General features: G+C 39.8%; 1 protein-coding gene across 4 annotated transcripts in view; it reads left to right on the forward strand.

Annotated features, from left to right (window-relative positions):
- FAT3 (FAT atypical cadherin 3) overlaps window positions 1-25547 on the forward strand; it is a gene marked incomplete at both ends in the record, with an annotated part of 358948 nt that overhangs the window by 261410 nt on the left and 71991 nt on the right. For all 4 annotated transcript variants that reach the window (XM_079536455.1, XM_079536457.1, XM_079536456.1 and 1 more), the window contains 4 exons: window positions 4459-4598; window positions 14806-15081; window positions 16463-16673; window positions 19984-24057. In XM_079536455.1, coding sequence (XP_079392581.1) covers window positions 4459-4598; window positions 14806-15081; window positions 16463-16673; window positions 19984-24057 — 4701 coding nt within the window. The remainder of the gene's footprint in view (window positions 1-4458; window positions 4599-14805; window positions 15082-16462; window positions 16674-19983; window positions 24058-25547) is intronic.

The raw sequence follows: 25547 nt of genomic DNA on the forward strand, positions 1-25547 counted from the left end.
TAATTATTTCTATCTTTCAGTATTTTTTTTTTCAGAAGAGAAGTAGGTTCATGGTGGCTATGAAGCTAAGAAATGAGCTAAGAATCAAGGTGGCATTTCACATTCAGAAAATTTAATCAAAGCTATTCTGTACTAAGGACACAACTTATAGACTGTTGAATCAGAAGTGTCCAGATTCCATTTCTTGAGACCACCTCTTTGCCAATACTATGGCATCTCCCAGACTGAGAATCAGGGCTGTGAAAATAATGAAGCTTTAGCAAGGGTCAACAAATAAGGTCTTTTGTACCAGGAGCTGTTTCTGCAGCCATCCCAAGTTTGACAGCATCTGGAATTGGCTAGAGTTATATTGGAAAATGCTATATAAGTGACAACATGCTTTCAGATAGCATAAAAATCTCCTGGTTATGGAAATTTAATGCTTTCACAGTTTATTGAAGAGCATAAAGACCAATCTCAAAAAAGTAAGGGTGGAAATCATTTCATTTCACTTTAGGTGTCCAAAGTGAAGACATAAATATCTGCATTAGCTCTCCTTGGGAATCTTAACAGTCAATTAGAGAGACAGAACACTTTCTGGATTAATTTATGCCATCCAAACACAACATGTATTCTCAACCAAAGGTGACACTGGAACTAGATGGGACTTTTTCCACTCTGAGAGTTTCAGTTTTTTAGGGTATTGAAAGGGAAGTCTTTAATATAATGTACCAACATTACATCTTAGCTGGCAGTGCTACTGCAAACAACAGCTAATTCACATCTTTCTTTGGTCATTCAGTGTCAAAGTGCTTTCTCAGATCAACCTGATTACCCACTTTGCCATTTCATTTAACTTGCCTTCTTTATCGTTGACTTTCCCAAAGTGCCCAAGGAACTTATAGTACTTTGTCTTCATTTGAATTATTTCTTTCCTAATGCAATTGCAAGCACATTAGCAAAGACAGCTTACACATATCTTGTATCCAAAAGCAGGTTTTGCAAGACAATGGAAAGGAAAGCATGTACCACATACTACAAAATGGAATAAGTAATACAAGTTCACATTAATAGTACTGAACAGATAAACAAAATTTTGTCATCCTTAGCCTGCTTCCAAGACTGTGGTCAAAGAAAATGTGAAATGGCCTGTAGTAATGTTATTGAAACCAATGTTGCTTGAGTTTATATGCAAATAATGCAAATAAACTCCCTTCAAAATGATTTGGAGTTACATGACAGCATGATTTTGAAAATTCAGGTACCTCAGAAATGTGTGAAGCTGCCAACTCCTCAGCTCTCACTAGCTCCAGACTCAGCCCTCCATCCTCCATGTGAGCACGCTTTGGAAGGAAGTTGTTTCAAGTGGAGTTCCCAGATTAGTTCAGCTGCACAAATTTTTAATAGAAAAGTCCTGTTTGTTTTTGTATGACTCTTCTCACTCTGTACCCTTCCAGCACCCATCTTTCAAAGGTAACTCTGTTGGGGACTTGGTAACAGGCCTGATGTAGGCTTTACATAGCCGTTCTTTTGGCATATATGACTAAACTTATATCAAATTCAGTATTTATTCTTCAGTGCTTCAGAGGCATTCATTATCTGAGGTACTGTTGTGAGGCCATATGAAGGCTGAGAAGCAGTACGGAGTATTTCCAGGCCACATTTAGTAGGTGAGGAGCAGAACCAATATCCCAGGGAACATGAGAACTTATTCCCAGAAATTCAAGCACTGACTTCTTCATTGTCAACAGCTAACCATGGTCCATTGAAATGTACCAGGTAAATAAAAAATAAATCAGGATTTCACTCCAGAAGAGATCACAGCCACAAATCTCACAGATGAGTTCTTTGCCTCTTCTCTGTCTTAGTGTTTGATGCAGTTTCTGCATTACTTAATAGAAAATGAATCAATATGAATTAAAGTGCATAGGCTAGTTCGTTACAAGTACAGGCCAAAGTGGTATGGCTTGTGAACAAGATTTATTTGCTCGTCATTAGACTGATCTGGGAGATGCCTATGCCATGTAAAAAGCTCTTATGCTGTATTCAATTCATAATTTATGGGAAGAGTATTCTGCATTTAGGGAAGATATCTTGAAGAAGTTGGGTTATTTGCAACACAAATGTGTGCTGCCCTGCACAACCTGCAGTAATCCAACAGAGGAAAGGAATTTATAACATTGATTATTAATCCTTCTCTTTTACTTCTTGGAATTTCTAAAGGCAGGGTTTCTTTGGATGTGTATGCCAGTTGACAGCATATAATTTTTGACTGCTCATTAAGATGATTATTAAGCATCTTGAAGTAAGGGCTTTCATTTTGTTTTCATGGTTATCAGTATGAAACATTCTCTTTGTAAAGTGCCTACTGTCCCAAGGCTAGCTTCGTTTCAACAGAGATTTCCTCGCAAGAATCTGAAATTCACTTCTTCAAAGAAAGCTTTTTTCAGAGTTGGTTTTCATGGCTCTGTTTTTCTCAAGTAAATCAATTTAAAACTTTTCTTGGAAGCTGGCATCCTTTTCTTGCGAACTTAAAAAAAAAAAGAAGAAGAAAGAAAACCTGAACGTATGATCAATGTCCAAATACCTTGGTATTGCTTAAATGTCAAGAACAATTACATTTTCTTTCTAGTGTCAAATAGTGTTAAGCATATATATCAATTGAAAAAAAGAATGCAATTTGGGCTTGCAGGAGGAGTTTAGGGAATAAGCAGTGTTTCTATCCGCCATAAATCACAGCAGATCCAGTATCAGTGTTTTCCTGGAGAACCACAACAGCATCTGTTAGGCTCAGAGCTATAAATATGCATGCACAGATATTCAGCACAGGGAAACCTGATGTCAAGTCTGAAATTATCATGTTTAGATTTTTTTCAAAGGGCAGAAGTTCACCAGTTCTTCCTTTCCTTTGCATAGATCACATGTTCTCATTTTCCTTCTCCCTCTTTCTTCTTGCCTTCCCTGAGTGCATTCCCAGGCAGTCCAGGACAAAGCAGTGCTTCCATCTTGCACTTTCTGTGCAGTAACTTGTGCCAGAGGGAAAGAGGAATGAGAATTTCTCTGTGTTATGGAATTTAGGGTGAATTCATCCTGTTCCCCTGCAGTGATCCCCCTATATCTTCAGCTTCTTGGAAAGCCCACGCCCTTCTTCCCTCACTAAATGCATGACTGTGTCTGTGTTTGTGAATGTTCTGGCTGTGGATCAGCACATCATGCAGATGCAGGACTTGATGGCAGAGGAGGGAAAACTATCCCCTCCACTTCTTTGTTTCCAGCCTGAAAGTGAAAGCTATTTTGTCCTAATATAAGAATTGATTTTATTTATTTATTTATTTATATGCATCTTGTAGAAAGACTATGTCAGTGGACCAGGTGTCTTTGTACCTGTGGATCTAATGCATAGAGATCTGAGCAGCTCCTACACAAGATCTTAGCCAGTGGGATCTGACAGCACTTTGCAGGACTGAGCTGTCAGTCCGTAGCTTTTGGCATTGCATTGCTCTGTGATGAAGAGTTCATTTGTCAGCAGTGTTACGTTCCACCTCTCCCTGTCCCCAGCCCCACAGAATTTCAAACTCACTATAAATTCCACTTTGGAGTGGAGTGGGTAGGAAGCAGCTTAGCAGTAGGGAGTGTGCTCCTTACTTCTGAACATAATGAACAGTTCTAATCTGTAAACTATAGCTGTGGCTGAGAAATCTTGTAACCCTTTAATCTCAAATTATTTATGGCTCTGTCTTACTTTTTAATAGATTTTTTTCTTCTTTTTTTTCTTCTTTTTTCTTTCACCTAAGACTCAGGAGGGTTTTTTCACTGCTGCATCAGTCAGTGTGTGACAGCATAAGGGGATATTAGTTTCAGAACAGTGCTTTGTGAGGGTTTTTTTTAATGGAGAGGAATTCATGATGTGTATCCTGTCCGATCTATTTAAATAATTCCTAAAAGACCAGTAGAATGTGACCTTTGCTGCCAGTAATTTTCGTTGTCCTTGAAATTAACATAACAAATCTCTATTTGCATTTTGTAAATTTGTTGTAATATTTAAAGGCTCAGTCTTCACATCCACGGGCATCAGTGAGAATTCCCTGAAAATAAAATTTGTGGAATAGAACTCTCTTAAAATGGTTTTTATTCAAAAAGATTATTGTGCTTATTCATTACGCAGACTGCAAGGGCAACATCTTATGGGCTTATAGCCATTGCATTCTTTTTATAGACTCAGTTACGGTTCACTTAAATATACTGCTAGATTTTTTTTCTTGCAGTGCATTTTAATGATATCTGCTTTCCAGTGTACAAACTGTGCTTTGAAATATAAATGAGTTACAAACAAAGACGTATCAGTGGATGTATTGTGTGTGCTAAGGCAAGCCATTAAGATGGATGCCAGTAAACATATATATGCCCACTTTTAGGAACATTTGCAATGGAAATTTTCCAGAGATGGCTAATTTAATTGTATTTTTGTGCAACAATTAGGAGGGAATTACGATAGTTCCTTCGACGCGGAGAAGGGAGTGGGCACTATTGTCATTGCAAAGCCCTTGGATGCAGAGCAGCGCTCAATATATAATATGACTGTGGAGGTCACCGACGGAACAAACACTGCCACGACCCAGGTAGAATATCACCTTCCTTTTCTGACAAGTTTTTCGTTTGTTAGTGAAATATATATGCTATTAATAATTTTGCTACTGAGCTAAAACCTCATCCTTTGAGACCGCTGTTAACTAATGGAGGGATATTTTTCAGAGCCTTTCCATCTGGTTGTAAAGAATGGGCTGGTGAATGCTTCAAAGCGGTATTTCTCCTTTTGTCCTCTTCGTGCTCACATGAAAGTAATTTGCCTTCCTCCAGCTGAGGGAGTCCCTGTCTCTGTTGGCACTGATAGATTTTGACAATTGTATCACCCCATAATTGTCCAAAATACAACTGTACTTCTGTGATGCTGGGGAATATTGCTATTGATTGTATTAAATGGAGTTTATGCCTCCCATCCTCCCAAGACCCAAATGTGGGACACAAGATCAATTGTTCAGAGACAGAATTGCTCAGCGAGGACACTTAAAATTTAAAGAATATCTCTTTAGTGTCACTGCCTGTGATTACATTGTCTTTCTAGGGACAGCCATAGTCAAGCCTTTCAAACCAAACTTGCTGATCAGGGTCAGTTCCTTTCAGGAATTAATAGGATAGATCAGGTAAGTATGAAGGGCTGGAGTAACACTGACTCTTCACATCACTGCTGGGGAGATCGTGATGCACAGTCTGGGTGTCTGCATGGTAGGAAACAATCTAGGGGAGGTAGTTGGTACATTTGCTCATTTTGCCCACTGGATCTGGTGAGGGTGATGGAACCCATACACAGTTTGAGTTGTGGAGCAGGGGTTTGCTAGATCCTGAAATGCTACACCAAAATTAGTGTCCAAGTGTAAAGTGAGCTATAACCTGAATGTTATTTGTCACAGGAAAAAATGCATAGTAATACAGGACACCTGTGTGCAGCCTCAAATCACAGGTTAAATATGGCCTATAGAAGAAGTAAAATAATAGATTTGTGATGTTACTTGCTTCATGATAATGCAGAAGGAAGGCCTGAATGTTTTTTATTTGTATGTATAGATATATACATACACATGTGGATTCTTCTTTTTACCTTGCCTTTTTGCTCAACATTCGGATATAAATCTGTATTCACTGAATCACAACAGTAACATTCCTATGAGACTGGAAAATCATTGACTGCTTTCTGAATCCAAATTCTTGTTTGTTACCAGGCTTAAAATCTCTATCTAATTATCCCTATCCTATAACTTCTCTTGATAATCCACTCTTGATAAGAAACATCAGTTGATGGTAAGTTAAGTGATGGGAAATCTACTATTTTCCCTGCTAGTTTAAGTAATTAATTGCCTCTCAACTGAAAACATTCCTTATTTTTTAACTTGATTATATCTGACCTGTATTCCCTGTTATGCCTTTCTCTACTCGATTAAAGAGCTCTTTAAAAACCCGTATTTTCTCCCTGGGAAGGCACTTACTCAGAGCAGTCAATTCACCTCCCGGTCTTCTGGCAGACAGGCAAAGGAGAATGACTGACCTCCTTACGTTCTCTTTCCATAAGGCATTTTCTTCAGCCCCCAAGTAACCTTTTGTTTTGCTTTGTTTATTTCAATCTTGGTGACATTTTCAGTCCGCATTTCAGAAGTGGAGCATTGAATCGCTAACACCACTTTGTGCAAACATTTCTGCCAAACAAATGCTACAAAGCAGGAGGACTTTCAAACAGGCTGAATGCAGATGATTTGTATTTGCATGAGTATTGTTTCTTGTTTTAGTTGCTTATGATTTAACAAAATGACCCCTGTGACAATCCTCAAAACCTGTTTTGATGAAAACCCATTATTTTTAATTAAAACATATGGTAAAAACATATTTTAGTAAAGCTGCTGCATTCTAAAAGAAGCCAAAGCATTCTTCTTAACAGCGATGTGACCTACTTAAAAGCTTTAAGATAATGATTTAAGATTGCAGTATCATAGCATTTGATTATCAGTGATGGGTCCAAACCCTTCTCCCCGTTTCCTTCTCTCTATGTAGATACTTAGTGGATTTAATTGTGGCCCAAGCAGTATCTGAGAATGTGTTTCTTTTGCTGTTCACAACAGAGATTTCAAAAGCAGTCAATATCTCAAGCCTGTCAGAATGTTGGCCTGCTTAATTATCTCTCCACAACACTAAATTTTCCTACTTTACTTCTGACTGTTCTTCGGAGCCTTTGGTGACTTTGTTCATTTTCATTTCATTTCAGAACAATAATAAAATACTGAAAAGTAATGTATGTCATAGAAAGTGTATAAATAGCATCTGCTCATGGCTGTTGGTGGCCTTGTTCTGAGTTCTGGTAAGATGACACTGGAAGTGTTTTGTCTTGTGTGCAGTAGTACCTGCATTTTGAACTATAGCTGCAAAAGGATAAAGAATTAGAGAACTGTTTGAGTTAGAACTGATCCTTAAAGGTCATCTAATCCAACTCTCCTGCAATGAACAGGGACACCTACAGCTAGAGCAGGTGCTCAGAGCCCCATCCCACCTGATGAATATAATGGAAGAAGAAGGGAGATGAAGGCAAATGGGTGAATTCATCCACTTGTACAATGTAAAATAATAAAAAGTCCCTCCAAAGTGATGTGGTTCATTGTGAAACAGCCGATCAGCAGTGTGCCAAGTGGAACAGTCTTGCTTATTATTCCACTCCACCTGTTCCCCTTTATCTCTTTCTGGCCTTTTGTCTGGTACACAGTTGGAGGTGGTAAAATACAGCATAAAAATGCCAAAGATTTTTGCTTGGGTAACACGATCCCTGGCATGGCCTCACATAAGTTTCTGCAGCAATGCTCCTGCACGCCTCGAATCCTGATAAACTGTTGGCTTCCTTCATGCCTTACTGCACACATGGTTCGCTACTCTGCCATCAGAGGAAGGAAATCATTTTGATTTAAAAGCTACATCTGTTGTATTAACAGTTCGCTGTTGTGAAAAGAGGTGAAAAGAACATAAGGAATGTTTGAAAAAAAATCCTAAACTTCGTTTGTAACTGAAGGTGGTTTTGGTTTGGAAGTGATGAGCATTGCAGAACTGCAAACTCCTAAGTGAGAATTATAGCACCAGGATGCGCTGAGCCATTGCCACTCACCGCGCCCAGTGGAACACAGTTGTGACAGGGAGGGATGGAGAGCAAAATGGGCAGAAATGTTGCCTCATTTGATTTCTGTATTATTTATATATGTAACAATTTACATACATATTTTTATATCTAAGTATTAGCATATTTATATATATTTACATATAAATATATTATAAATTAAGTCAGGAATAAGCCCAGGAGAGCTTTTGTTTTTATTCCCCCTCAGCTTAATTCATCATTGCTCAAGGCTGCGTGGTTATTTATGAAAGGCTGAATGCATACGTTGGCTTTAAATCCCTTAGATACATGATTCCCACAGCTGCCAGGCGAGCTGCTGGCCATGGGGAGGGGATGGGGCTTCTCCCAGGCACTGGTAAAAATGGGGACAGCATCTCTTGGTGTAGCCATGAGATTGGCTAACTCAGCCAGACTACTGTCTGACTTTAAGTAGCATCACATATTCCCTGGGTCATAACTTAGGTTTGTACCAAAATCCTTTTTCTTTTTTTTTAAATTCATTGAACTCAATGAAGCTCAAGTCCTTTACTTTCAAGCACAGCATAGTAGTAATGTTTATTTCTTTATAATGTATACTGCTAAACTACCTACAGAAGTACACCAGGAAACAATCATCTAAGTGATGATGTTTTTCACTTTAATGGATAATTTTGTACAAGCAGGCAATTATTTTTTGAAGAACAAACTCCTTGAGTCATAGCATTATATATAAAAAAAAGGCATTTTTCTTTTTCTTTCTTACTTATTTTCTTACCTCCTTTTTGTTTCTCATCATTCTAACTGCCATAAAAAGATGCTTTAAAGCATGAAGCCTAATGCTTCAAAGCTAGAAGGAAAAAAGTGCTTTAGCTGCACTTACTCTGAAGCCATCCCACTGTTTTACCTGCTAGAGAAAGTTTTCTTTGTAAGATTTGATCAGGCTCTGCAATAGGTTGCCCAAAAAGGCAGTGGATGTCCCTGGAGACCCTCGAGGTCAGGCTGGATGGGGCAGTGAGCACCTGATCTAGCTGTAGGTGTCTCTGTTCATTGCAGAGTCCATTGTTGGACGAGATGGCCTTTAAGGGCCTTTAGGTGTCCCTTCCAACACAAACGATTCTGTGCTTTTAAGGTATGTTATGTTTATGTTAACACTGAGGAACTGGTCAGTCACGGTTAATGAGGGTGGGTGTTTTTGCCAAACAGTGAAAAGTTCTTCTTAGCAGACTGTGGCCAATGTGTAGACAAGATATGAGAGTCTGCGTCTGGGTGAGGGGCATTTGCACAATTACATTTGTTCCTTTGGAGGATCTGCAGCTATCAAACAAGAGCCTTCAGAAAAGTCAAAAATGAGCATCGTTGCCTGCACCTTTCCAGCAGAGTGGGAGTATGCCAAAATGTTGGCTGTCCATGAGCAAATTGCTCCCCTGAAGTCAGACAGTGTGGATTGTGGAGCCTTTGAGAACTGACAAGATGTGGTGTTTCCAGTTAGTTTTTCACGTTTGCTCAGATGAAAGTTTTTCTAAACTAGAACCAGACAAGTAGGATGAGAGGGAATGGCCTTATGTTGCACCAGAGCAGATTCGGGTTGGATATTAGGAGAAATTTCTTCTCAGAAAGAGTGGTGAGGCAGTGGCACAGGCTGCCCAGGGAGGTGGTGGAGTCACTGTCCCAGGAGGTGTTCAAGAAGCATGGATGTGATATGGAGGGCCATGGTTTTGATGGCATTATTGGTGGTAGGTGGACAGTTGGTCTCGATGGTCTTTATGATTCTGTGACTCGATACTGTGCTTTTTTTTCTGCCCTTTCCAGCCATCTCAGCACTGCCTTGCCTGTGAAATAAAGATTTTTTCCCCTCTTTTAACATAACACAAAGGAACATGGTGAAGTATAAATAACAGGCCATTGAGGTTTGCAGATAAACTGTTTGCATTTTTATGTTAAGGTTGAGGTTTGGGGGGAGAAAAACTTGTCAGGAAGTAGCAAATAAAGCTGTGTGGTAACTCTTCTGAAAGCAGTATTAAAACAAAGCAGGTTTTCAAAAACCATACAAAAGCATAACCTGAGTTTAAGCCATTCAGGCGCTTAATAGGTTATACTACAACACTGTGCCCAGACCAAGCAATTAGCCAAACAGATTCCTCCAGCTTCAAATGTCTGTAAAGCAGCTTCTGGCACAAATCCAATTTTCACTCAAGTATATTTGTGCCTAAACCAAAGGTATTTGTGATGGGCAACATTAAAAACAGCTTTGGGAAGACTTCCTGCATTAGGTTTTGTTCTGCCTTGATTTGATTGTATTTCTCTAGGCCTTTCACTTGCCATTTTAAATACAAAGTCTTTGCAAATGCTCTGAGTGTTACTTTGCCTAATTTGTAAGCTTGGAGACCTGTGAATCCTTTATTTGAAACTTGCTTTAACTGTGGGAAATAGGAAGTGAGCAGGGAGAAGCAAATCTTTTATAGAGAGGGGCTTGTTCAGACTGCAAATGAGGCACCTCACAATGGGAGCAGCAATGGCAAGCCTGGAGCCCACGATGGATTGGAAAGTTTCCGAGCTTCCAAGGAGGGCTGGGCAGAAGCTGCTTTGCTGCTGGTTTGCTTTATGAGCATGGAAAAAGGGACTTGCAGCTAATGTTTGTCCTGGAAAGCGTTTTAGTCAGTAACCTTGCATGGTCCACAGCACAGAGCAATCGCTGCTTTAACAGCAAGTAGTAACCACTTCTGTGTGTCACTTTTTGGAGATGTGTTGGAAGCCTGTTATAACCTATTTTTTAATTTATAATGGGCACTTGGGCACTCGCAGAATACTAAACCATATTTGTGCAACACGGCGCGGTCTTGTTGAATCTTCCATTCGGAAGGAAATCTGAAGTAAGTGTGAAAGTACGCGCACCACGAGTACTTGAGTGCCTTCAGTAGGGTAACACGCAGTTTTAGGTGGTTTTCTGAAGGACTTGTTCCAGGCTGACTATTGCTTAAAGCTTCCAGAGCAGCAGTGGTCCTTGTGAAGTCAGTGGGAAGTTTGCCAGTAGTGCCAAGATGTTATGCCCAAGCTTGGCAACGATTAAATGAATTTGAGTAACCTTTCCTTATATTAACAATCTGGTGGAATTCCACTTGCTTGGTTTCACATATATTTGTAGGATCAGGCTTTCTATGAGCCTGGTGTTCATGTCAGTGTAACGTTTGTCGTTCAGATAAAGGAAAATATTTTCCCCTCTTATTAAATATCACCTTACTAGAAGTCATCCTGCTGTAGCAGGAAATCTCTGCATAGGAAAGTAGGATTTTAAGATGACTGAATAAGAAGGAGATGGCTCAAAAATAAGCCTATGAATGCGGTCCTGAACTTCTTCCCCATCTTTACTTCTCATGTTGCTTTGGTAAGTCACTTAACTGTGCTGCCAGGCAGTATCTTCCTGTACAGAGGATGAGGATAACTGTCACTTTCTTCTTTAAAATGTTATAAGGACTGAAGGAGTAATATCTACTCAAAATGACACTTAAGTTCTATTTAATTTTACATTATTTGGTTTCCAGTAGCTGCTAAAATGGTTAGGTTTTGAGGACCATAAGGCTACAATTTTTCCATAGTTTAATGGTTTGAATGCATAATCAGTATCCCTTTATATTCTGATTTGCTTTTCTGATAAGGAGAATTTACCCCTTCCCTGCCCCCGCAGAGGAGACACTGTAACCTTAAAATCACAGATGATCCTTGGAGATTTTGAGGAACATCTGACAAAAATGAGAATTACTCTAACTGTGGTATAAGAAATGATGAACCAGTAATGATCTCTTTATTCATTAATATCATTAGCCCATTGTCTTCCCCCTGCGGATGGAAGTGGCTATTCAAACACAGAATACATGGTAAATAATGCATATTACAGTGTGGATCATTTGACAAATCACTAAAATGCTGTCATCTCCAGGTAATAAAATTCCTACCATGTAAACAGGCACTCAATTGGTTTTACAGTAGGTAAGAGAAAGGAAAAATAGAAGTTCTATCTTGAATTAATATTGTGCCTAGTTCCCCATGAGCTCACCAACCACAGTTTGGTGGCCTCAATATTTACTTTCCCTTTTCCATCCTTGTCGCTCTCCAAGCACTGTCATATCTTTAAGTCAGGGCACTACCTTTTGTCTTTTTCAATTGGAAGAAATGTTGCTATGTGAAGCCATCCTATGTTACCCACAGCCTCAAGGCTTATGCCTGGTTGCTGATGCTGGTCTCATCCCACCCTGTTTTGCTTATGCAGTCTGGTGAAGACATAAATCATACATCCTCAGCTTGCACAGTCACAGTGCAAGCTTTGCGATGGTTAAAGTTTTATGGCTTCCTCTACTTTCTCAATTTGCCAGAATGAGCCCCAAAAGCACTAGGTATAATAGGAAGTGAGCCCCACTGCTGTGTGGTTGCACACAGCACAGCACGTCCCTGCTCTGGCAGTACTTCTACAACACTTACAACACTTTGCTGTGTATCTCTACCTTTTTTTTCTTTTTTTTTACAGAACAGCTTGAGCCTTCACACAGCAGTGTTAAAACCAAACTCCCACATAAGAGCTGACCCCCAGATGGCAGCTTACCTGCTCAAAGTAGGCTGAGATTCCGCATCAGCTGAATCAAGTACTCTTGGTGTTCTCCAGCAAATCCATTTGAAAAGGTTTTCCTTCTCTGTTGGACTACCTAAAACAATTTAGAGCAGAGTTTCTGGCCATCAGCTATAAGTAAAATGAAACATGTTTTTTTGTTGTCTCTGTTTGCAATGCAGGACTAAAATAATCCTTGTTAAAAAGCCATGTTACAGTGGAACCCAATGCTTGCAGCCTGGAAGGCCATCTGTGTTCTGGGCTCCACTAAAAGAGGACAGCAGGGACAGGGAGGTGATCGTCCCCCTCTGCTCTGCTCCTGTGAGGCCCCATCTGCAGCACTGCATCCAGGCCTGGGGCCCCCAGTACAGGAAGGACGTGGAGCTCTTGCAGCGGGTCCAGAGGAGGGCACTGAGATGAACACAGGGCTGGAGCACCTCTCCTATGAGGAAAAGTTGAGGGAACTGGGCTTGTTTAGCTTGGAGAAGAGAAGGCTGCGGGGAGACTTCATTGTGGCCTTCCAGTACTAGAAGGGAGCGTATAAACAGGAGGGGGAACGGCTGTTTATGAGGGTGGGCAGTGATAGGACAAGGGGGAATGGTTTTAAATTGAGATGGGGGAGGTTTAGGTTAGATATGAGGAGGAAGTTTTTCACTCACAGGGTGGTGACACACTGGAACAGGCTGCCCAAGGAGGCTGTGGATGCCCCATCCCTGCAGGCATTCAAGGCCAGGCTGGATGTGGCTCTGGGCAGCCTGGTCTGCTGGTTGGTGACCCTGCACATAGCAGGGGGTTGAAACGTGATGATCACTGTGGTCCTTTTCAACCTGGACCATTCTATGATGATTTTATGATTCTGTGAGAATTGAGGGTATCAAAATAGCTCAAGAAGATGCTTTTAAATGCTAAACACCAGTAATCAGATTGTCCTCAGCTCAGATTGCTTCACTGTCCCTTACACTTGCAAAAGTTGTTCCCAAAAATGGGACGTTGCCTTTGTCCCATTAGAGTAATGACAGAGCCTTATTTTTTTCCTCGGGATTTCTTTCTGTATTAAAAAACATATATTTGCATCTTCTTCAGATGTGAGTTCTTTGATTGTTTGTTTCTTCCTCAGTCAGGTCAGAAATATGCCTTGATATATTGTATAGCTACAGCAAGAATATAAGTGTTGTAACATTTCATCATTATTATAGCCTCAGCAACGTATGTTTTCACCCCAATTTTATTGCTATCTGTCCAGGACTGAAGCATAACTTAATAAAGGCTTCTCTCTGCTTCACTCTGGCGTATCATAATCTGCTGAAAATTAAATAGCATGGAATGTGCAGTTGAAGCCCTATGCTATTTAACTTACAAAGTATTTTATTTCAGCTGTCTTTTAAACAGTTCCCAGGCTAGTTCATTATGACTCTGCTTACAATTGCTTGTGTTCCTTCTGGTAATGCATTCTGCAAACTCTTCAAAGATCAGAGAAATCTAAAGTTTCATTTCTCTCTGAGGCCAACATCTGTTTCTGCAATATTGTAGTAAAAGCATAACTGTATTTTTATTCTGTTAAGAATATATGGCTTTATGAGGTTTGATCAAGTGAAGTAATAAAGTACTTTCTTAAAAAAGGGCCAGGTACTTCCCAGAGCAACAGAGAAAATATTATGAGGGATGAGTCAAGTCCTCTAGCCTTAGGGAACAGTCCTGGGCACAGCCTTTCCCACGCAGTTTGTTATTCTGTCTGACCTCTCCCTCTCCACATTTCTTGAAGGCTTGGTACCCAAATTTCAAAGACAGACTTGATGCAAATGGTGTAGCTTTCATTCACATTTTTAGCAGCAATCCCACCATCCATAAACTGCAAGTCAATGTTCAAGGAAAAATTTGTCAGCTATAAAGCCAGACATCACTGGCAAAAGACAAGCAAAGCTATACAAGTAGTCCTTTTTGGCACCAGTGCCTGGAGGTTACCTGTCTGGCTGGTGTGTGCTGATCCAGCTGGGGAGGGCTGGCACTGTCCTCATAGCCTGAGATGTGGCACAACTTGCATGTTTTGACATTGCTAGTAGGTCGCAACACAAGATATGGAGCAGAAAACAATATAAGATTTACACTCTTAGGATTTGTAATCTTGATCATATCAAGGAAGGGTTTAAGTAACTTGATAAGGATTCTTTCATAGTCTTACTAACAGTGAGGGGAAAAGGGGAAAAGGAAATTCCTTAATAGCTGCAAAATGCAGTAACCAGCAGAACTGTAAGGACAACAGAACCGATGCCATTTATCATTGCAGAAATATTTGCCAGTCTATAGATACTGAAAGTTTCTATACTTCTTTGTTAAAGTAGGTTCAGTAATTAGAACATCTTGCCTCCAAAGTCCTTACAGTTTCTTTAGATCTGAGCTATTTAATATTAAATTATGTTTCCTAGTCTCACTATACAACAACATAAAGTCAGCTATCTAAAGTCAATTACATTTCTTCAGGTGCCTGTTCAGGAGTCTGACTAGACTTCAGTAACTTCAAATGTTTTTTTTCTTTCATTAACTGTAGGTCTTTATCAAAGTGTTGGATAACAACGATAATGGTCCGGAATTTTCTCAGCCAAGTTATGATGTCACCATCTCAGAGGACATCCTCCCCGACACTGAAATTCTGCAGATTGAAGCTATAGACAGAGATGAAAAACATAAACTGAGCTACACTATTCACAGCAGCATTGATGCAATCAGCATGAGAAAATTCAGAATTGATCCCAGTGCTGGGGTGCTCTATACTGCGGAGAGATTAGACCATGAAGCTCAAGATAAGCACATCCTTAATGTCATGGTAAGAATGCAATATTCACTTGGCTCAAGACGCAACCACTGCTGTTGCAGTGCAAACATGCCTTGGTCTTTGCTTGAGTAAAGTACTTTCACTGCAGTATGTAGCCATTAATTTCATATTGCCTGCCCTGCTGTGTATTTATTTTACCTTTTTTATTTGGACTTCTGTGAAACTTACTGTGAATTCATTGCACCTCATACAAAATGATTTACCATCTCAGAGGAGAGCAAGCAGGAAATTATTTAATCTCTTGGCATCTGGTCTTCTCAGGCCAGGTAATTTTCAGTATTTCTGGAGTGAGGCGAAACGTATTTGAGAAGTTACTCGCAAGGAGATAACTGTGTTGTTTTCTTCTATGAGTCTATGATTTCTTTTGCCATACAGAATGCTACAGCCCCTCTGGATACAGACCTCATTTATAGTTTGCTTACAGACTTATTTTAGTAGATAATCAGTGATATACAAAGTAGTTTTCAACTTCTCTTTCCAAGTGTTTGAATATACAGAAAAAAATTTACTACCATTTTTTGCTTAGTGTGCATAGATTACAGAATTTAATTCTCTCTGTTTCAAGTGAGTGTTGTATATTATGAAGTGGGAGTTAATAACAAAATATCTGCCTTCCTTTTAAACATTGCAGATTGATATTTATTTAAGTACTTAGGAGCCCTGCAGAACAGTTCTGTAAAGGAACAGTTCACAACGTGTGAGGCACTGGGCCAACTTTGAGTGGGTAGCCCAGGAATCAGGAGTTGCTGAGGTTTTAATATCAGGTTGAGAGAGGGACTTTTCTCTCAATGATACTTCTGTTGGGAGTACTTGGCACTTCTTAAATTTATTTCTACTCTGATTACTGTAGATATCATCTTCAAAAAGGTATGTATTTATTTAAAATATATTAAATTATTAATTATATAAATAATTATTTAAATATATTATATATTTAAAAGTCCACTGGAAAATCCACATGTCAGACTGATAGCTAGACAATTCTACACACTATAGCTCTTTGAAAGAAGGAACAATGTGCAAGGTTTCTTTGTCTGTGAAACAAGGAGTGTTAGGGTAAGGGCATGACCGTATAGCATGTATTACAAAAAAAGAAACCTAGAACTAAATTTAAGATGTCATCCAAAAACGTATCACAATGATTACTTACCATGAATTTTTTACAACTGAAAAGAAAAATCTCTGAGCTTCTTGAATTTTAATATTTACTGTCTCTGTGCAATGTGTGATTGTGTTTTAGACTGCAAGTTCCTTCGGACTAGTGTAATTACATTGCTTTGTATTAAATAGACCTCAAAGCACTCAGATAACTAATATTAGTGAAGTTTTAATGGATGGATACCAGGATGTACATTACGTACTTTTTCTGTAGGTCCGAGATCAAGAATTCCCTTATAGAAGAAACCTGGCCAGAGTCATCATAAATGTGGAAGACTCCAATGACCACAGCCCTTACTTCACCAGCCCACTGTATGAAGCCTCAGTATATGAATCAGCAGCTGTGGGATCAGCAGTTTTACAGGTCACAGCTTTAGACAAAGACAAAGGAGAAAATGCAGAGCTTGTCTACACTATTGAAGCAGGTTAGAACAGAGCGTCGGCGCAGAACCTCATTGACATTCACTCCATGATCCTTTTACCTTTAAATCACTCATTCAAAGCCATCACAGAAAAGTTATTGAAAGCTACTGGCTTGAGTGTAGTCCACAGTAGATCCTCCACAAAAAAGTGACACAACGGCTTGTACAATCCGCCATCTTTTCCAGTATTTGGATAAGAGGAGCATTGGGACTATAAATGGCCAGCAAAGCCACAGTAATTTAGTGACATGATGGCTCTTGAATGTATGTCTATAAAAACCTAAGAGAGGCCACAGTGATATCAGAATGAAATTACTTTCATTGTTATTATCTATATACTTATATTTACCATATAAACTGAAACAGCAAAATCATATTTGCTGGTGTAACAGCAAGGCAATGGGGAATTTGCATTATGTCTGCTACTCACGCAAGCAAATGTAACTTTCTCTGGTTTACATGGATCTGAAGTTAGGCATTATCTCTAAGTTAAATAATTAGCATATATGCAAGTGAGCTGCCTGGGAGAAAAAGACGAGGAAATGGAAATTGTAACCTTTGGGGTTTTTAATGTTGCATTTCCATTTTATGCTTTTTGGTAATACAAATCTTCCCATTATGATGCTAACAAAACTTGACTACGTTGCCCTGAGCAGAGGTTTCATATGCTGCAGGTTGTCCCCATTTTAACCAGACGTCATGCCTTTCCCATCATTGACACTGATCCACCAGAATCATTGTTTATCCTGATCTTATTACAAAAGCTTTTCACTAACTAGGATGGCTTGAGTCAATTAGGAACAGGTCAAAAGACAAGTACTGAAGTAAGAATATTTACGGCATCTTGTGCTAATATAACTTCACATGGTTTGAGCTCAAGCCTTAAATTTAGCTGATATAACCCTAAGCTTACAGAAGAACCAAGGAGTCTTAGTTTCTGTCATTATCCTGTAGCTCTGTGGAAACAGAGTCCTTTAAGCAAATCAGAGGGTGACATTTTTTGCAGCTAAAGGTGAGACTCTTGTGATCCTACAAAGACCTTGGCATTCCAACCCTTAATATTTCCTTTATGCACTTTGGTCTTAGTAGTGATTTTGCAGTATTCTCCAGTCGCCTTGAAAATTTTACGCATGCCCAGGCAGGACAGCACTGTTCAAATCAGTATCCTTATCTGCAGAATGCCCTACAGAACAAACCCTGAGTACACCAGATCAGCTCTGTGGGACAACGTATCTCAAGTCTACTCCCAGTTTTTTCTGAGTGCCTTATTCTGATGGGCTCCAATGCAATCACCTTTAGGTGCCAACGTAACATAAAAAGCCATAAAAAGCTAGAACTGTGGCTGTATTACACTGGATAGAGAATACGTAATGCAGACAAAAATACAAAGATCAGAAGGGATGCTTTCACTATCAGATGGTTCTTTTTCAGTCTGCGTTTTTTTTTCTCTTTGCTAGAAGCTCTCCTACTACAACCTGTTTCTATTTCAGCACGAGCTTTCTCTGCAGTGTCAGACTTCAGACTTCCATTTGCTATAAGCCATGCCCTCCCAATTCATTATTTTATTATCTATCATTATTCATTATCTATCCATAGATGTTCAAATCCCACATGCATCAAAATTCAGCCTTTTGCTGCTGTGTGATCTATAAAATCTGTGCAGTTAAAGATACTGATTTGAACTGCAGCATTCAAATTGTATACAGCCCCTTCATTCCAGTGAATTACTTGTATCACTTATGTGTGAAGAGAACAACTGGTAAAGAAAGTAATTTCTGTGAAATTTCAAAACTAATTCCTAAGGGAGAAGAACCAGCTCTGGCCTTACATAAGGCAGTCAGTGGCTACAAATCTTTTGTATTTGCTAGTCTGATAAAATAACAACAGCCGCTTTTGTAGCAATGAGACAACCTGCAAATGAGACAAATACTGTGATCTTTATGAGAATTTGTATCTCTGGCAGAATCTCAGCTCCTCAGTGAATAGCACAATTTTTATTTTATCTAGCAAAGTAAACTACAGATCTGAAAGGATGGATATAAATAGAAAGCTACTACTGGCATTGATCTACGTGCAGCAGTATGTAGCTTAAGTTAGCCTCCAAGTACCAAAATTTACAACAAATAGTGAATCACATCTTTAAAATAATACACATTAAATGTCTTCATTTAGGATTCTGTGTATTTGGTATTTCAGCTACAATCCTGCACAGCACCTGTAGCAATCACCACTGAAACAAATCTGTATTTATCACCAGTTACCTGAAACATGATCCTCTCCGCCTCATGGATTGCAAGCAATTCTCCATATTAAAGTATAAATTATCACAACAGCAGGGACATGTTATAATGATTGGAATCACTGTAGCTCAGTACAAACTCAGTTTGCTTTTAGAATCAAATTCAGAAAAAGAATCTGAACGCCTATCCAAGCCATCTGCGCACACAGCATCCTATCCTTTAAGCAGGCACTCAAGGAGCCAACAAAATACCAGTTGTTTAATAAAAGCAGTCTGTAATTGCAGGTAGGGATCATAGCAATAGTTTTGCCTTGCTAAAGAAGAGGCAGGCAGTATGGCTATGTAAAAAGTGGAAAAAAGGCCCTTGAGAAGGTCCCTTTCCAAACTCACTCTTTTCACCTTTATGCAGTCAGTGGTGTCTGTGCTTGTATGTTATAACAGACATTTCATGACATTTTCTGCTAAGTCTCATTCATCTAGATTCTCCTCCTCAGGGATCATACAATAAACCTTTGTGCCACTGGATACTTTAATCTCTTTTCTTTGCTATTTGTTCAATTTTATTTTTCTAAATGCCACTTTAACCTTTCTATATGCAGTTCTTTGAGTCTTGAACTACTGTAATCTTCTCCACGGTTGCTTAATATCCCTTTCAATTAAGGGACTGAGTTGTTACCCATTTGTCATGTAATTGGCTTGCTAGACTCTGATCTAATTTCATTGCCTTAGGTGTACATGTAGTTGACTAACTCCCGTAATTTAGACATGCTTTTTCCTTGTTTGGTGGGAGTAGTGTACATTCACCAGGTACTGCAATGCTAAAACTCAGCATCAAAATAATAAATACCAGCACCCAACTTTTTGAATATTTGAGTACCTGTAATGTTACTGAAGGGGCCTGATTTTGAGAACGGAAGTCTGGAATGTCCTTTGGAATTATTTTACACTGGTTGTGTGTTGTTTTTTTTTTTTACAAGACAACTGTCTTTGATAAATTGCCACTAATTGCTCCATAATAATCATTTGAATGTATTGTATTTCATTTCTAACTTGCTTGCAATGTTTATGTTTTAGGAAATACAGGAAACACATTCAAGATTGAACCAGTTTTAGGGATCATTACATTACTGAAGGAGCCAGACCTGACTACAATGGGACAGTTTGTTCTGTCGGTTAAAGTGGCTGATCAGGGTTCTCCACCCCTGTCTGCAACAGCAATTGTACGGATATCGGTGACAATGGCAGATAACTCCCACCCTAAGTTTACCCTAAAAGAATACCAAGCTGAGGTTAATGAAAATGTGGATATTGGTACTTCTGTCATCTCTCTTTCCGCAATCAGTCAGTCCACATTAGTTTATGAGATTAAAGATGGGAATGTGGATGGAATCTTCGCTATAAACCCATATTCTGGAGTCATCACCAGTCAAAAGGCCCTTGATTATGAACGTGCTTCCTTCTATCAACTCATTGTACAGGCAACAAATATGGCAGGGATGGCATCAAATGCCACAGTGAACATTCAGATTGTTGATGAAAATGATAACCCTCCAGTTTTTCTCTTCTCTCAGTACTCAGGCAGCATAAGTGAAGCTGCTCCCATAAACAGCATTGTCCGGAGTGCAAATAACAGTCCCCTTGTGATTCGTGCCACTGATGCTGACAGTAACCAGAATGCCTTGCTTGTCTACCAGATTGTTGAATCTACTGCAAAGAAGTATTTCACGGTAGATTCCAGCACGGGTGCAATCAGAACAATTGCAAATTTAGATCACGAAACAATAGCCCACTTCCACTTCCATGTTCATGTTAGAGATAGTGGAAATCCCCAGCTTACAGCAGAGAGTCCTGTCGAAGTTACCATTGAGGTAACTGATGTCAATGACAACTCACCAGTCTTCAGTCAAGCAGTGTTTGAGACTGTCTTGCTTCTGCCCACATATGTTGGTGTTGAGGTTCTCAAAGTCAAGGCTACAGACCCAGATTCAGAGATCCCTCCTGAACTCACATATAGTCTAATTGAAGGCAATATGGATCATTTTTTGATTGACTCAAACACAGGCGTACTCACCATTAGGAACAGTAGTCTCTCCAAAGACCATTATATGCTAATAGTAAGAGTATCTGACGGGAAATTTTACAGCACTGCTATGGTGACAGTAATGGTAAAAGAAGCCATGGATAGCGGGCTACATTTCACACAGAGCTTTTATTCTACTTCTATCTCAGAAAACACCACCAACATCACAAAGATCGCTGTGGTAAATGCTGTTGGTAACCGTCTTAATGAGCCCTTGAAGTACAGCATATTGAACCCAGGCAACAAATTTAAAATCAAATCCACCTCAGGAGTCATTCAGACAACTGGTATATCCTTTGATCGAGAGGAACAAGAGCTATATGAATTGGTGGTGGAAGCAAGCCGTGAACTGGACCACCTTCGTGTTGCTCGAGTGGTAGTGAGGGTTTACATTGAGGATATAAATGACAATGCACCGGTGTTTGTAGGGCTTCCATACTACGCTGCTGTGCAAGTTGATGCTGAGCCTGGTACCCTGATATATCGAGTGACGGCTATTGATAAAGATAAGGATGAAAATGGTGACGTGTCGTATCTTCTGAAGGAAGACTATGGACATTTTGAAATAGATAGGGGAACTGGTAGTGTCACTCTAAAAGAAGCTTTCAATTCTGACTTATCTAATATAGAGTATTTGGTTGTAATTCTTGCAAAAGATGGTGGCAACCCATCACTGTCTGCTTCAGTAGAGCTCCCCATTACTATTGTTAACAAAGCTATGCCTGTGTTTGACAAGCCCTTCTACACAGCCTCTGTGAATGAAGACGTAGAAATCCACACACCAATTTTAAGCATAAATGCAACCAGTCCAGAAGGCCAGGGTATCATTTATATCATTGTTGAAGGAGATCCTTATAACCAGTTTAATATTGACTTTGATACTGGGGTTCTAAGTGTCATCAGCCCATTGGACTATGAAATAAATTCTCTTTTCAAGCTCATGGTGCGAGCCAGCGATGCCCTCACTGGTGCTCGAGCTGAAGTCACTGTGGACTTGGTCATTAATGACGTCAACGATAATCCTCCAGTTTTTGATCAGTCAGCTTACAATGCTACTCTGTCTGAAGCATCTTTGATTGGGACTCCTGTATTGCAGGTTGTTGCTACTGATGCTGACTCTGACAATAACAAAATTGTGCAGTATCAGATAGTCCAAGACACCTTTAACAGCACAGATTATTTCCATATAGACAGCACAAGTGGCTTAATTCTGACAGCACGTATGTTGGATCATGAACTCATACAGCAGTGCAGCTTGAAAGTCAGGGCAACCGATAATGGATTCCCACCACTTAGCAGTGAGGTTCTTGTTAGTATTTCAATAACAGATATGAATGATAACCCTCCTGTTTTTAACCAGCTGATATACGAATCGTATGTGAGTGAGCTGGCACCTCGGGGTCATTTTGTGACTTGTGTCCAAGCCTCTGATGCTGACAGCTCCGATTTTGACCGACTGGAGTACAGTATTCTATCAGGAAATGATCGGACCAGTTTCATTATGGATAGCAAGAGTGGTGTAATCACCCTTTCCAACCATCGGAAGCAGAGGATGGAGCCTATGTACAGCCTAAATGTCTCTGTCTCAGATGGGTTGTTCACCAGCACAGCTCAGGTGCATATTCAGATCCTTGGTGCCAACCTCTACAGCCCTGTGTTTTCACAGAGTGTTTATGTTGCAGAGGTCAGAGAAAATGCAGCTCCTGGAACTAAAGTGCTCCATGTGAAGGCCACAGATGGAGATTCAGGTGTTTATGGCCAGATAAGCTACTCCATAATAAACGACTTTGCCAAGGACCGATTTTTGATTGATAGCAACGGGCAGATCCTGACAACCGAACGCTTAGACCGGGAGAACTTGCTGGAAAGTGATATCGGGATATTTCTGAGAGCACTTGATGGAGGTGGCAGGACGACGTTTTGCACTGTGAGAGTGATAGTAGTGGATGAGAATGACAATGCTCCCCAGTTTATGACAGTTGAATACCGAGCAAGTGTCAAAGCGGATGTTGGGAAGGGTTACTTGGTGACCCAAGTGCAAGCAGTAGATCCAGATGATGGAGCCAATTCTAGAATTACCTATTCTCTGTATAGTGAGGCCTCAGTTTCAGTAGCTGATCTGCTTGAAATAGATCCAGACAATGGATGGATGGTCACCAAGGGTAGCTTTAATCAACTGAAAAACACAGTTCTGTCATTCTTTGTCAAAGCAGTTGATGGTGGCATTCCTGTGAAGCATTCTCTCATCCCTGTCTACATCCATGTTTTACCTCCAGAAACGATTTTGCCGTCCTTTTCCCAACCTCAGTATTCCTTCACCTTAGCAGAAGACACCCTCATAGGCAGCACCATTGACATTGTGCATATTGTGCCTAATCAGGGGGCTTTGTATAGCACAGTTAATGGAGAGCTGACAGAAAACAATAAAGATGGCATATTTGTCATTGAACAAGATACAGGGCTAATAAAACTGGATAAGAGACTTGACCATGAGACAAATTCTGCTTTTCACTTCAGAGTGGCAGCCACCATTCAGTTAGACAAAGTAGACATTGTCCTGACGGTGGATGTGGAGGTTAAGGTGTTGGATGTAAATGATAACAAGCCTGTGTTTGAAACAGCTAGCTATGATGCCATAATAATGGAAGGGATGCCTATAGGAACAAAACTTATGCAAGTTAAAGCAGTTGATGTAGACTCAAGTGCAAATGGGCAGGTCACATATACACTTGCAGTGGAATCGGAGCTGGAAAAAATCACAGAAGCTTTCACCATTGATAGCAACAGTGGCTGGATCAGCACACTGAAGGATCTGGACCATGAGAAAGATCCCACTTTCACTTTCGCAGTGGTGGCCTCAGATCTGGGGGAAACATTATCCCTGTCATCAACCACCTTGGTCTCAGTTGCTGTGACGGACATAAATGATAACGCACCTGTCTTTGAGCACGAGGTGTACAGAGGGTCTGTGAAGGAGAGTGACCCCCCCGGGGAGGTGGTGGCTGTCCTTAGCACGTGGGATGAAGACACATCTGATGTCAACCGGCAGGTCAGCTTCCATATTACAGGTAAGAAACAACAAGCATGCTTTCTTCCCACAAACGGCTGTATTGAAGAACTGTGTGTTTGTCCATTGCCGGAGAAAGATTAGAAGGGTTTCAGCTAAATTATCAAGGTAAATCTGACACTTACATCTCCCTTCAACCTCTGTATCCTTAATTTGTATGGACTTTTGCAGCAACTAGTAAAACAGGAAAGGGAAAACAGCCAAAGGGAATGTGTGTTTGCATCTGTGTGTTTCTGTGTTTGTTTGGATGATTCTAATTTCCAAGAATAATTCTTCATGATTTGCTGCAGTGCAGTCAACCCATCACAATTGCTGCACCAGCTTGTAAGTTACAAGGTTTCAGACAAAGAGAAGAACTTTTAATTCTTAAGGAGAAAATATTTGCATTTTCAAACATCTACATGTTTTTAAATAGCATTTTTATTTTTGAGATAGAAAAATGCTACAGGAATAATTTTGAAATTATTTTACTTATTAAAAAAAAAATGCAGTGCACATTGGAGCAAGCAGGGAATACCGTTTCTTATCAGCACAGATTTCTGTCTAGGGAAATGGTAATCCACTCTGAAATACTGGTTAGCTGCCACACATTGTTATATACAGCATGAGGCAATTTCAATTACATTACTAACATATTTTTCAAAATGCTCTTTCCTATTGTGCTGTATTTTATTATCTTTCTTTTCTCCTAGATTCAGGCTGGATTTTATGTGAGCATATTATGAGTGATGAGGTGCTACGGTTATTTTTCTGCCTGCAGCTTGCATTGTCCAATAGATTTTTTTAGGGAACCACTTTGTCATTCCCCCTAAACTTCACCGTCCAAGAGCTATTTCTAATTACACAGTAATAACCATATTATTGGCCAGATTCACATTTAGTACACCTCATAGGACTGGTATCACGCAAGACAGCATATAGATAGAAGGCAGTGGGCAAAAATTACAAGGATGACAATTCACAGGATAACAGTTTGTATATTTTTCTCTGGAGGACAAGACTTGTGCTTCTTTGTTGGTTACCAAACTGGAAGTGACAGTGGGATGCTTTGTAGAGACAGGTGGGATCTTCCAGTTAGCTGTAGAGTGCCTGTTACACATCTCAAGTAGTCTCCTCAGTGCAGCCAGAAATCCATTCTGACTACTTATATAAGAGCCTGAATTCAGTTTTAAGTTTCCTAAGGGCTGCTGTGTTTGTGGTGTGGTGTGTGGTAGGATATTAGAAGGAGAAGCAAAGAGCAGACTTGTGCGTTAAGCACAGGATCTGGAGGCTCTAAGCAAGGTGCGTTAGCTGGCAGTATCTGGGTTTCCACATAACTAAAACTAAATAAGCAATGCTTCATTCTAGTCATTTTGTAATATTTTAAGGAATTTTGAGATGTCAAGATAGAAAGTGCTATAGGAAATGCAAATCCTTCATATTTGTAACAAAAATATTTTACTATATGCTGACAATTAGCTGAAGGTACTGTTTTCTCTTTGTTCTAAAGAC

The sequence above is a fragment of the Tetrao urogallus genome (genome assembly GCF_951394365.1).
Source record: "Tetrao urogallus genome assembly, chromosome: 1".
In the NCBI taxonomy this organism is placed as follows: Eukaryota; Metazoa; Chordata; class Aves; order Galliformes; family Phasianidae; genus Tetrao; species Tetrao urogallus.